Source organism: Coenobita brevimanus, chromosome 53 (genome assembly GCF_032717465.1).
Source record: "Coenobita brevimanus isolate Jiangsu-jjx chromosome 53, ASM3271746v2, whole genome shotgun sequence".
Taxonomy (NCBI): Eukaryota; Metazoa; Arthropoda; class Malacostraca; order Decapoda; family Coenobitidae; genus Coenobita; species Coenobita brevimanus.
Window position 1 is genome coordinate 3593785 of NC_137006.1, and position 14434 is coordinate 3608218.

Genomic DNA, 14434 nt, shown 5'->3' on the forward strand with positions numbered 1-14434 from the left:
TTTGTATTCTGGTCGAACTTTGATTATTATTATTATTATTATTATTATTATTTTTATTTTCATAACAGATGGGCGTAAGAGTTGAGAGTTGAAAATATATATGTGTATTAACTAGGGGAGGGGGGGAGAGGGAGGGGGAGACCAAGGATGAGATGGAGGGATGGAGTGGAGAGGGTGTATGATACAAGGGGGGTGTGAGTTGGGGAAATGGAGAGTGAGAGACTAACAAGGAGAGTATGTGAGTGAGAGGGAGGGGGAGACCAAGAATGAGATGGAGGGATGGAGTGTAGAGATGTGAGACAAAGGGGTGTGAGTTGGGGGAATGGAGAGTGAGGAACTAATGAGGAGAGTAGATGTGAGTGAGGGAGGGGAAGACCAAGGATGAGATGGAGGGATGGAGTGGAGTGGTATATGAGAGTGAGGGTATGTGAGCTGGGGGGAGGGCAGTGAAATGGCAAGGGACAGGGCAACATGGAGGTGATTTGTTTGTGGCCACCCCTGATGGGATTAATGCTTCTGGTAATAGATAAACAAACAGATAGATAGATGATTGAGAGCTGCCTTTGTCATGGAGTAGATTTTTGAAAGGTAAAAAAAATATATGGTGTGTGTAGTGTGGTGAAGAAGTGTATTTTTCTGTGTAGCTGTATGTTGAAGTGTGTGTGTGTATTTCCTGATTCCTGTGTGTGTGTGTGTGTGTGTATTTCCTGATGCCTGAGTGTGTGTGTGTGTGTGTGTGTGTGTGTGTGTGTGTATTTCCTGATGCCTTGTGTGTGTGTGTGTGTGTGTGTATTTCCTGATGCCTGTGTGTGTGTGTGTGTATTTCCTGATGCCTGTGTGTGTGTATTTCCTGATGCCTGTGTGTGTGTGTGTGTGTATTTCCTGATGCCTGTATGTTCTTACCTAATTGTATCTTTACAGGAATGAGTCAAGCTCGTATTGTCCCGTGTCTTAAACCATATTTATCGTACATATCCTTAAATTTGTGAATTGTTTTGGCACACACTATTTCATTCGGTAGTGCATTCCATTGATCAATTGCTCTGTTTGGGAAACTGAATTTCCTTACGTCTTTATCACCTCTCTTCTTATGCAGTTTTTTGCAGTGTCCTCTTGCTGATGCTTCTCCATATGTTAAGTAATCATTTATGTCTATTTTCTCCTTTCCTGATATGCATTTATATAGCATTATCATGTCACCTCTTTTCCTTCTCTCCTGTAGTGTTGGTAGATTCAGTTTATTTAGTCTTTCTTCGTAGCTTAGGTCCCTTAAGCTTAGTATCCATCTTGTAGCGGCCCTTTGAACTTTTTCAATCTTGTCTATATGCTTTTTGAGATGAGGACTCCAGACTACTGATGCATAATCCAGGGTGTGTGTGTGTGTGAAAGTGTTTGGCAGTAATTCCCTGACTGACAAGTGCTCAAGCCATTTACTAGGCCATTATCAGAAAAAAAATAATAATAATAGAAAATAAATAAATAAATGAAAGTAGTTTTGTAAATGAAAAGTGGCTATTCCCTTTACCAGTTTGTTAATGAAAAAGAAAAGGGATGTAGCATTTTGAATTTGAAGTGACCTAAACATTTTGAAATTTATTGATGAAAAGAGATGTAGTTTTTTGAATTTGAAGTGACCTAAACATTTTGAAATTTATTGAAAAAAGAGAGGTAGTTTTTTTTAATTTGAAGTGACCTAAACATTTTGAAATTTATTGATGAAAAGAGATATAGTTTTTTGAATTTGAAGTGACCTAAATATTTTAAAAGTAACAGAAAGGGATAGTGAAAAGGTGTCTGTTGTATTTTGAATTTGAAATGACCGGAACATTTTGAAATTTATTGAAAAAAGAGATGTAATTTTTTGAATTTGAAGTGACCTAAACATTTTGAAAGTAACAGAAAAGATAGTAGTAAGGTGGCTGTTGTTTTGTGAATTTGAAGGGAGCTAAATACTTTGAAGTTAACAGAAAAGGATAGTTAAAAAGTGTTTGTGATTTTGTGAATGAAAGTGCCTGTGATATTTTACAGCTTGATAATAAAAAGAAGTGTTTGTTTGTTTTGTTAGTAATGAGTGAACAGATCTTGAATTTGGCTCTGTGTTATCTTGTTTTTGTTTTCTCTTGGAGGGAATAATCTTGTGCATTTCTGGCCTTTGGTTCCTTCTTCTGTCTATTGCTAGATGCCTTAATCCCATAAGGGGTGGCCACAAACAAATCACCTCCATGTCATCCTATCCCCTGCCATTTTACTGCCTTCCCCCAGCTCACACCCCCCTCTCTCATATACCTGCACTCCATCCCTCCATCTCATCCTTGGCCTCTCTCTCCCTGTCCCCCCGCCCCCTCCACCTTACTCATATACTCTCCTTGTTAGTCTCTTGCTCTCCATCCTTTCCACATGGCATAAATAAAGGGGCATTTTGAAAGTAACAGAAAAGAATAGTAAAAAAATTGGTTTGTTTATTAGTGAAATGAAGTGTTTGGATAGAGAGTGAGAGACTGATGAGGAGAGTGTATGTGAGTGAAGTGGAAGGGGGGAGAGGGAGGCGGAGGCCAAGGATGAGATGGAGGGATGGAGTGGAGAGGTATATGAGAGAGGGGGGTGTGAACTGGGAGCAGGGCAGTGAAATGGCAGGGGACAGGGCAACATGGAGGTGAACTGTTTGTGGCCACCCCTTATGGGATTAAGGCGTCTGGCAATAGATAGATAGAATGTGAAGTGTCTAATCCATTTAACACATCACTGAAAGGATGGTAAAAGGATGTTTGTCAATGAACAGTGCCCTTACCATTTTTTGCAGTTTGTTATAAAAAAATTAAAAATAAACGCATCAGGGCCATTTCTTTCAGTAGGTTTATATGTGATTACTCCTCCTCTCTCTCTCTCTCTTTCTCTTTCTCTCTCCCCTTTTGTGAATGAAAAGTGTCCTTACCATTTTCAGCAGGTTATAAAAAAAAAAAGGCTGCTTGTAAATAGTGTGTGTGTGTGTGTGTGTGTGTGTGTGCCAATTGGGTAACGAAGCCCCCTAACACCTCTTTCTTAGCAATTTATTTTTAGAAACGGATGATTACCATCATAGTGTACATTATTTATGCAGAGTATGGTGATAGTGGAAGGATTTATGTAACACAGAAGAGGATAGTAAGGTGTAATAAGCAAAATAACTCATAGGAAAAGGTGTTTGGGAGAGTCTACAGAGTATGGTGATATTGGAAGGATTTATGGAACACAGATGACAGTAAGATGTAATAAGCAAAATAAATCACTTAAGAAAAGGTGTTAGGGAGATCTGCAGAGTATGGTCATATTGGAAGGATTAATGTAACGTAGAGGAGGACAGTCAGGTGCAATAAGCAAAATAAATCACATAGGAAAAGGTGTTTGGGAGAGTCTGCAGAATATGGCAATATTGGAATGATTTATGGAACACAGAAGAGTACAGTAAGGTGTAATAGGCAAAATAAATCACTTAGGAAAAGGTGTTAGGGAGATTGTGCAGGGTATGGTGATACTGGAAAGATTTATGTAATGCAGAAGAGGACAGTCAGGTGTAATAAGTAAAATAAAAATCACAAAGGGAAAGGCGTTAGGGAGATTCTGCAGAGTATGATGATATTGGAAGGATTTATTTAACAGAGTAAGCCAATAAGGCGTAATAAGCAAAATAAATCACACAGGAAAAGGTGTCAGGGAGATTCCTGGTGATACTGGTGAGATTTATGTAACACAGAAGAAGAGAGTAAGGTGAACTAAGCAAATTAAATCACTTGGGAAAAGGTGTGAAGAGAATGGAGCATGAAAGACTGACTAAGAGGGTGTATGTAGGTGAGGTGGAGGGAGGGAGAGGGAGAGGTAGACCGAGGATGAGGTGGAGGGATGGAGTTGAGAGGTATATGAGGGAGGGGGGAGTGAGTTGGGGGGAGGGTAGTCAAATGGTGGGTGACAGAGCGACTTGGAGGCGTTTTGTCTGCAGCCACCCCTTGCGGGATTAGGGCGTTGGGCTATAGATAGATAGGGAAAAGGTGTTAGGGAGCTTGCACAGAGTATGATGATACTGGAAGGATTTATTTAACAGAATAAGCCAGTAAGGTGTACAAGGGAAAATAAATCACTTAGGAAAAGGCATTAGGGAGATTCCTAGTGATATTGGAAGGATTGATGTAACACAGAGGACATTAAGGTGTAATAGGCAAAATAAATCACTTGGGAAAAGGCGTTAGGGAGCTTCCTGCCATCGAGTGCCTATTTTAGCGTGTCATTTTCCAATTTCAGCATAGCTCCTCCTCCAGTGAGTGTCATGTGATTCGAAATACATAAGTGCCATGTACTTCGTGGTTAAGCTGCAATATTACCTCATAAGTGTATTTATAGGGAGAATGTCATGATGTACTTCGCGTGTGTACTTCGTGTGTCGGATGTGTTAGCGTTTAAGTACAGTGTAATGGGGAAAGTAATAATGTACTTCGTGTGTACTGTACTTTGTTTTTCGGATGTGATGGTGTTGGTGAAGTACGGTAATGCTGTACTTCGAGTGTACTTCGTTTGAATATGTTGGCGTTGGTGAAGTACAGTGTAATGGGGAAATTACTACTGTACTCTGCATGTACTTCATCTGTCTGATATGTTGTTGAAGTACATTGCATCAGTTTATAGATTTATTTATATGGGGAAAGGAATAATGTACTTCTCATGTACTTCATCTGTCGGATATGTTACAGTTAGTGAAGTACATTATTATTATTATTATTTTGAGAACGTTGTATTGTTTTTGTCATGTACTTCATTTACGAGATGTGTTGTAGCCCGTGAAGTACATGTTTTGTGTGGAGAAAGTACTGTAATATTGTTCTTGTCTTGTACTTCATTTACCAGATGTGTTAGAGTTGAAGTACTGTTTTTCCTTTATGTAGAAAGTAATATTGTACTCCTCATGTACTTCTTCTCATAGATTTGTTAGAGTTGGTGAAGTACATTTCTTCCTTTATATAGAAAGTAATACTGTACTCTTCATGTACTTCGTCTCTCGGGTATGTTAGAGTTGGTGAAGTACTGTTTTTCCTTTATACAGAAAGTAATATTGTACTCCCCATGTACTTCGTCTCTCAGATTTGTTACAGTTGGTGAAGTACAGTACAGTTTTGTCTGGAGAAAGTACTGTACTGTAACACTGTTCTTGTCTTGTACTTCGATTGTGAGGTTTGTTAAAGTTGGTGAAGTACTGTTCTTCCTTTATATAGAAAGTAATACTGTACTCTGTGTATTTCATCTGTCTGTTAGAGTTGGAGTCCTTTTTTTTTTGTAATAGAAACTAATATTGTACTTTTCATGTACTTCATCTGTAGGATTTGTTAATGAAGTACAGTCCAGTGGTTATGTTTTTTTATATTTTTTTTCAGTGGCTTTTCAACATGTATTTATATAAACAAACGCAATACGGTACTTGTCTTGGGTCCGCCGTTTGTGGGGTGCGTTTGGAGAGTTGATAAAACACTGTGATGCGTTTGAGCTTGCCAGTGGACCGTAGGAGTAGATAGTAGACAGAAGTAGATGTATTTATATCCGAACTCGTTAATATTATACTTCCGATAGATGGGATGATTGGTAGTTGAGATGGTCGGACGAGGTGGGTCTCTTTCCTTTGCTGCAGATTTGGTGAAGATAGTAGTAGTGGTGGTAGTAGCAGCACCAGTAATAGTAGGAGTAGGAGTAGTAATAGTAGTAGTAGTAGTAGAAGAGGAAAGAAGAAGAAGAAGAAGTAGGAGGAGGAGGAGGAAGAGTAGCAGCAGCAGCAGCAGTAGTAGTAGTAGCGGGAGGAGGAGGGCTAGCAGCAGTAGTAGTAGTAGCGGGAGGAGGAGGGCTAGCAGCAGTAGTAGTAGTAGCGGGAGGAGGAGGCTAGCAGTAGTAGTAGTAGTAGCGGGAGGAGGAGGGCTAGCAGCAGTAGTAGTAGTAGCGGGAGGAGGAGGCTAGCAGCAGTAGTAGTAGCTGCAACCCCAGTCTCATATGAATGTAAACCTGGTGGACTGCAGGGGTCGCCCTTCTTCTGTGACCCACCATCCATCTTTTGGGGGATAGGGAGGGGACTGAGGGACGTTTGTATGGTCAGGCAGTGGAGTCACCCGGCCATATCTGTACCACCACATGAAGGCCCTCTCCAGCATCATCATTTTCACCAGATTTGAATATAAACATACCATTGAGTCACCAAGTTTCAAAACAGACTCTAGCTTCACCAGGTCTGAAAATGAACGGATCCCTTAGTTCCAAGAAGTCTGAAATTGAATGGACCCCATAGTTTTAAAAATTCTGAAATTGGATGAACTCCTTAGTTTCAAAAAGTCTAAAATTGAACAGGGCTGTTACTGTTGCCAAATTTGAAAATGAAGAGACTTTATACCTTACCAAATCTGAAAATTAATGGATCATTCACTTCCACCAAATCTGAAAATGAATGGAGCCTTTGAAGAATCTCTGGTGTGTTTTGTTGTGGTACAGGACCTGCTGGATTGACTGCCATGGAGAGGTTGTGATGGACGTTTACTGGTTCATTGTACAGGATCCTCAGTCATGAATCAATTTACCGTGATAAAGAATAAAGCTAAAGGAACCTTTGTCTTTTGAATCATCCTTCTCAAAGTACCTACTGTGACACCTTCAGTGAGGTCTAGGTGGTAGTGCTGCATCCTTCTTCCTTCACCTTTATCATTCTTTTTCTGTGTCTTCCCTCTTCTCTTCCTGTTTTTCCCATTCTCCTTGTCACTTTTTATTACTCTTATTTTCACTTCAGGTGACTATACTGAGTGACAAGCCTAATGGTTTCCTGTAACCCAGGTAACCATTTACAGTGCTGGGTGGCAACCATATAACAGGGTGGTGTTGAGCCTACTATGGTGTCACTGTTAACTGAATGGAGATGCAAATGCAGGGTTCATCCATGATCCAAATCTTCATACTTCCCTTGCACCTGTGGGGCACTGTATGCCACAAGTGAACATTGGTTCACTGCATGGGATGGCACTGCAGGGGCAGTTGATGGGTCTGCTCCATCAGACATTACCAGCGATACTCAACAAAAATAGTCTATCTATCTCTTGCCAGACGCCATAATCCCGTACGGGGTGGCCATTTGACTCTGAGTTATTTGTTTTACAGGGAGGGGCACTAACCCTCCACCAACCCACTTGACACGTAGGGAGCACGTATGGTTTGTTTATATGGTACCGGTATGAAATCTTTCCTATCACCATCATCATCATCATAATATCATTCTGACTGTACTTCCAAGCTAAAGACAGGGTGTGGGTATGATGCACAAACAAGGAAAAGTCTAAAGTGGAGGTAACAATATGAATAACAGGTGTTGGTGCATCAGCCTTTAACTGATATATCAATAAAAAGTAAAACATCTTGACAATAAAACACAATTATGTACAAAAAAAGTTAAGGTTTTATTGTACTTGACAGTGTTTAGATGCCAACATAACATCTGCAGCAACATTCAATATTTCCTAACTGCCTTGATACTGGAGGGACACTTCACACGGCACCAACACAACCCGGCGGCTCTACTGCCTGGTTAAAGAAATGTTCCTCCCTCCCTCCCAATTCCCCAGGACGATGATGAGAGACTTTAAGTGAATGCAAGTTCAGCCAGCCGTCCACCAGGTTCATATGAGCCTGAGGCCAAATAACTAACACAATCCAACACAACTATCATATACATCAGCTACAAAACAAATAATGTATGAAATTAGTGGTATACCGTGCTGACCATGTTAATGTAAAATAAATATAAAATTAAATATATGTGGTAAGTGGTGGTGACCATCATCCACTCACTTGATGTATTGCTGCTTAATCCTTCCTTCACCTTTATCATTCTTTTTCCTGTGTCTGTCTTCCTCTTTTCCTATTTCTCCCATCTTTCCTGTCACTTTTTATTACTCTTCTTTCCATTTCAGGTGGCTTAACACTGAGTGACAAGCCTAATGGTTTCCTGTAAGCCAGGAGACCATTTACAGTGCTGGGTGGAAACCATATAACCAATCCATATGTGTTCCCTACATGTCAACAAGTGGGTTGGTGGAGGGTTAGTGCCCCTCCCCGTAAAACAACTAACTCAAATGGCCACCCCTTACTGGATCATGGCGTCTGGTTGTGGATGGATGGATGGATAAATATAAATAGTAATAGTTGCAATACAGCAAGACTTGTAATGCTGGTGGCTCCATTATGTACAAATTTAAAACAAACACTCATCACTGATTTTGTGTGAGCTTCAGTACTCTATACCAGTGATGGTACATATTATTATTCATCTGAGAGTGAGTCCTAGGAGCCTGAGAGTGTTAATACAAAAAAAGATATGCTGCTGACTTTGTAATAGTGTACAGTATGTTGACCTAATATGTCCATCTTGGAACACTCATCACACTTTTTCCTCTTTGTGCCAGTATGATAGTTGGTGATACATGAATTACAGATGCCAGAGAGTGTTAATACATTTAAAAAAAAAAAAAAAATACAGGTTTTGTACTATCAGTGTACAGTATGTTGATGTAATATGTGGCTTTTAACATAACTCTTCTCCTGAAACATCTTGCCACACTCATCACACTTAAAGCGCTTGATGCCAGTGTGAGAGAGTAGGTGGCGCGCGAGTGTGCACTTCTGCGTGTAGCTCTTCCCACACTCCTCGCATTCGTACCTCACACCCTGGTGTGTCAGTTCGTGGCGTGTCAGGTGGTTCTTGTGCGTGAAAGACTTCTGACACTCGCCACACTCATAGTTCTTCACCCCCGAATGCGTGAGTTTGTGCCTTGTCAGGTGGCATCTCTGCGTGAACTGCTTGTGGCACTCGTCGCATTCATAATTTTTAGCCCCTAGATGTGTAAGCGTGTGGCGTGCGAGGTTGCTACTCCCGGGAAACAGTTTACCACACTCCTTACACTCGAAACTTTTCAGGCCCGAATGCGTGATTGCGTGTTTCTTCAGGCTCCACTTTGCCAGGAACCGCTTGCCACATTCCTGGCACTCAAACGTCTTCTCCCCCGTGTGCGTGCGTGCGTGCTGCGTGAGGTGGCTCTTCTGAGTGAACTTCCTCCCACACAACTCACACCGGAACCTCCTGACCCCGGCGTGTGTGAGGAGGTGGTCTTTCAGGGAGCTGCCCTTCGTGAACTGCTTCCCGCACTGTTCACATTCGTATCTCTTGCACTTACTGGCGTCCGTGACTATCTCCATCTTGGCCTGTACATCAACACACTTTCTTCTATAATATCCTCTTAGCCACTTTCACCAGTTTCTTCCTCTTCAACTGGCCACTTTCACCAACAACTTTCCTGCACTTTTTGAATTTGTGTTTCTTGTTCCTGCTCCTTGTTGTGCTAAATACAGTCCAGTGATGATTTTTTCTTTTTTTTTTTTTAATTCAAACTTTATCTGTCACTTAAAAGCATCTTACAACATAATGCCATTTCAAAACTTTTCTGCCTCTTTGATGCATCTTTCTATTTAAAACCATTTCAAAATATAGCTGCCACTTATGGAGAGATGGCAGTTTTAGGCCAAGTTAGAGTAAAAAGAGTACCGGTATATATAGGTCATGTCACTTTGTTACCTATATAATTTAGCACTTCTTCATGACTAGCATCATAATCTGTGTTACTCTGTTCATACAACTTGGCAATTAAGATGGAGAGATGGTAATTTTAGGCCAAGTTAGAGTAAAAGGAGTACGGTCCATATTATTTTGTCACTTATATAATTCTCATGCAACTGAAGGTCATGGGAAATATAGGTAGATGATATTTGGAGTTACGTTTGGGGAGACAATTTGTTTCTTTTCTTGTTTCACTAGCCCTGTACCTGAAAGAAGAATGGTCGTTAAAAATACATAAGATTGAAGGGTTGAGAGGAAGGATGGTACTGGAGTGTATTGGTGTTGTAATGAGTAGGGGTAGATTGAGATGGTCTGGGAGGAAGGATGGTGCTGGAATGTATTGGTGTTGTGATGAGGAGGGGTAGATTGAGATGGTTTGGACATGTGGAAAGGATGGAGGATGACAACTGGAGAAGATGAAAAGTGTGAATGTTTGGGGGTTGGGTGGATGAGATTGTACAGTGTGACCTCAGGGATAAGGGACTGATGAGGGAGGCTGCCAGAGATCAAGCAGTGTGGACAGCCCCTGTAAGGTGACTCAGTCTGGCATGTACAAGCAAGTTGGGGCCTTTATAAACAAAATGAAATAAAAGAATCATCATTATTACTATTTATAAGAGGGAGCAGAAAAGCCTCACTAGATGAGATGGAGAAGACAGAGAATGAGAGACTAATAAGGAGAGTGTGAGTGAGGTAGAGGGGGGGAGAGGGATGGGGAAGCCAAGGATGAGACACAGGGGTAAAGCGGATAGGTATATGATAGAGGGAGGTGTGAGTTTGGGAAGAGCAGTGAAATGGTGGGCGACAGGGCGGCATGGAGGCAATTTGTTTGTGGCCACCCCTTATGGGATTAAGGTGTCTGGCAATAGATAGATAGGGTGACCACTGCCCCTCTGTCCACTCATCTAGCTATGCCACTACACACCACCCTCCCTCATTCACTTCTCAGGGGCATTGTCACCAGCAAGGGCAAGTAAATAATTGATCACAGCCCCTTACTATCCCCTACACAGTCCCTCACAGCCACGCCAGAGCCTTTCATTGTATTATTGCGGGATTTATAAGGTTTTCATAATTTTTTACATTGTGTGGTCAAGGTTTACATATGAAATTAATCTTCCATAGCCTCTTGTCACTTTTAAATCAATTACAGAAGTTTATAATATGGCTGCCATGCCTGTTATCTTCCTTGCAAACATGTGTACATTTTGTCTATCTAACTATTGCCAGATGCCTTAATCCCATAAGGGGTGGCCACAAACAAATCACCTCCATGTCACTGTCCAATGCCATTTCACTGCCTTGCTCCCAGTTCACACACCCCTCTCTCATATACCTCTCCACTCCATCCCTCCATCTCATCCTTGACCTCCCCCTTCCTCTCGCCCCCCTCCACCCCACTCACATACACTCTCCTTATTAGTCTCTCACTCTCCATCCTCTCCACATGGCCAAACCACCTCAGTGTGTTTCTCCTAATGCTTCCTATCACATCCACACCACAACGCTCCTTCACTTCCTCATTTGTCAAGCTCTCTCCAAGTAACTCCACATGCTCTTCAATAACTCATTTCCACTGCTCTCACTCTTGACTTCTGTCCCTCCAACAAGGGCCAAGCTTCACTTCCATACGTTAGAGTTAGTATCACAATACTGTCATGTAGTAACTTTTTCACTTCCCTGTTTCTTATCACTGCTTTCAAGGAACCAGCAACCTTTCTTCCTTGTTGTACCCTTTCAAGCACTTCACCCTCTCAACTTCCATCCTCACTCATCACACTACCCAAGTACTTAAACGCACTTATATCTTACATTTCCTCACCATCCAACCTCACTGTACATTCCATTTCTGTCCAAGACCATAACTTTGCTCTTGCCTACATTCACCTTTACCGTTTCTTACACACTCGCCCAGACTCATTCACCAAGCCTTGCAGTTCCCCTTCCTCTTCACATAACAGCACAGTATCATCTCTTCTGTAGCAAACAACAGAACAGGAAGTTTCCAAACGCTGCAACAACCTGGGTATATGACAGATTTTACAGCTGTTTTAGAGAGAGTGCGGCGGCCATGGAGATACCAGTGTTACCAGATCTTAGCGGGCACCAAACAATCAGTTTTAATATAGTACTGTTAAATATTATGACTTTTTGCTGTTATGGTCAGGTAGATTTCGTATAATAAATTTCTTTCAGTAAATTAGAAGATCAAAAACTTATATATGTGTGTTGTAATAATCAACTGAAGCAGTGAGGTATATGTACAGGTGTTACTGGTAATCTGGCAGTATTGTCATCACCTGAGCCACTGTTTGTGGGTGAAAATTTAAGTGCTTTTGTAGTGATATTTTCGACTGTGTATCGCTGTTGATTTTGTGTGACGATTTAAGGACGATTACAGGAAGGTACTAGTCTATTTGTAGGTAAATTAGGTACCAGTAGTTAAAAGTATATTAGTTATACGGTTATTTATCCGTCCTACAGTGTCTTCATTCTCACAACAGTACCGAGTGAATAATGTGATCTGGAGGTGTAGAGCCATATAATAGTGAAAAATAAGCCGTATGTCAATAAAATATATAAATGTAGATTATACAGTACCTTGATCGTATTGTAGGACCATTTCATCAGTTATTATTACCGTGAATTAAAATTGATAAAATAATGGGTAATGTACTGTACACTTGAAGCAGCAGAAAGACATTACTAAATCATTTACTATTTCACCAATTTATTTTCTATATTTCCCTGACTGCTTTCATGATGGTAAATATAGATATAGATATATATATATATATATATATATATATATATATATATATATATATATATATTTTCTTATGTTGTTATGTGCACTTGTTAAAAGTTACTCAAATCTTGGCCAAGTTAGGTTAGGCTGAATTGCTGGATTAGGTTAGGTTAATTTGCTAGGTTAAGTTAGGGTTATTATTATAGTTTCAGCCAGCCACAGTATTATGAGATTTTTATTTTTATTTTTTTTCAGGTCCAGATGATGATGATGATGATGATGATGATAGACAATTCTTAGACACTTTTCATCTGTGGTATTTTCATCCCAAATTATTTTTATTTTACTCCTGAAGATAACCTAACCTAACCTCTAACCTCACCTAGCCTAGCCTAACCTTCAAGAGTAAAATAAAAATGATTTGCTTCGAAATGCCGTAGAAGAAAGCTGTTATAGAATTGTCTAATATATATATATATATATATATATAATATATATACAGTATATATAAAAGATCAAGGTCTCATCCTTCTGTTTTGGGCTGAACCAATAATAGAACCAAGAAATTTCCAGAGACATTTATTTACCACCCCAGAAATAACCAAAAAAATATAAAAGACTATCAGGAAGAGGGACTGATTTGGTAAGGTGCTTCTGCTGCCCAAAGTAAAGCGTATTTTCACCAGAGTAAGCAATAAAGGAGTTAAAAGTGAAAGAAATATAGATTACAGAGGGAGTTAGCATTGTTGGCCTATTTTGTCACCTCATTAGCATTACTATTACCCATGTGGAGAGGATGGAGAGTGAGAGACTGATGAAGAGAGTGTCTGTGAGTGAGGTGGAGGGGGGGGGAGAGGGAAGGGGAGGCCAAGGATGAGATGGAGGGATGTTGAGAGGTATATTAGGGAGGGGGAAGTGAGCTTGGGGGGAGGGCAGTCAAATGGTGGGTGACAGAGCGACTTGGAGGCGTTTTGTCTGCGGCCACCCATTGCTGGATTAGGGCGTTGGGCTATAGATAGATAGATATTTTGTCACCTCATTAGCATTACTATTACCCTGGAGTAGAATTGATGTAATTATGTATTTTGTAATGAGTGTTTTCTAGTCTTAATTACCATCAGGTTTGACAGGGAGTAAAAATTTTCATAATACTCGACCACAGGGATGCAGGTCTTCCAAATTTCCTCTTCAAATGGGTCTTTCACAGGTGGATTAGGGTCGTATAGGTTAGAGGAGAAGTATTGGTTTGTTAGGAATTGGGTGCTTCTGTTGTTAGGTGTAGTGGCAATGCTTGGGGGTTGAAATCATTGGGGTTGGGTTAGGTTAGGTTGACAGGACTCGGTTAACAGGCTGCAGTGAGTATCCAGGCAGTATCCTTAAATACCCCAAATTTGTACATCATATAAACGTTTCAGCCATGCGGAGAGGATGGAGAGTGAGAGACTAATGAGGAGAGTGTATGTGAGTGAGGTGCGGGTGGGGGTTCATCATATAAACGTTTCAGCCATGCGGAGAGGATGGAGAGTGACAGACTAATGAGGAGAGTGTGAGTGAGGTGTGGGTGGGGGAGAGGGAAGGGGAGGCTGAGGATGAAATGGAGGGATGAAGATGTATATGAGAGAGAGGGGGATGTGAGCTGGGAGCAGGGCAGTGAAATGGCAAGGGACAGGGCAACATGGAGGCAATTTGTTCATGGCATCTGGCAATAGATAGATATATGTTTTGTAGTCTATAAGCAACAAACAATGATCTCCGTTGCATATTGTACTGAAATTAGTTTCCTTATCAACGTAGCTCACCGGACAGCGGGGTAAAGAGTAATTTCTAAGTTTTCCTGCCTGTTGTAAGAGGTGAATATACGGGGCCTTTTTGTTGACTTAGACAAATCCATCAGTATATATGGATGTATGTGGAATAACTGAAACAAAATGGAGAGGAGAAAGTGTGAGAGAATGGGAGTATGGATGGGGTATATGTGCAGGAGTAGGTGAGAATGAGAGGGCAAAGGAAGGAGTATGTATAGTTGT

General features: G+C 40.8%; 2 protein-coding genes across 2 annotated transcripts in view; both read right to left on the reverse strand.

Annotated features, from left to right (window-relative positions):
- The window catches only part of LOC145400746 (WD repeat and SOCS box-containing protein 1-like), a 456090-nt gene that overhangs the window by 73420 nt on the left and 368236 nt on the right, over positions 1-14434 (reverse strand). The window lies entirely within an intron of this gene.
- LOC145400718 (uncharacterized) lies at positions 8536-9503 on the reverse strand. Its single transcript, XM_080273152.1, has one exon. It carries the CDS (start codon positions 9238-9240, stop codon positions 8536-8538), a length of 705 nt encoding a protein of 234 aa, XP_080129278.1. The 5' UTR covers positions 9241-9503.

Coding starts and splice junctions, on each gene's coding strand:
- LOC145400718 (XM_080273152.1), bottom strand. CDS start 9,240: ATGGAGATAGTCACGGACGCCAGTAAGTGCAAGAGATACGAATGTGAA.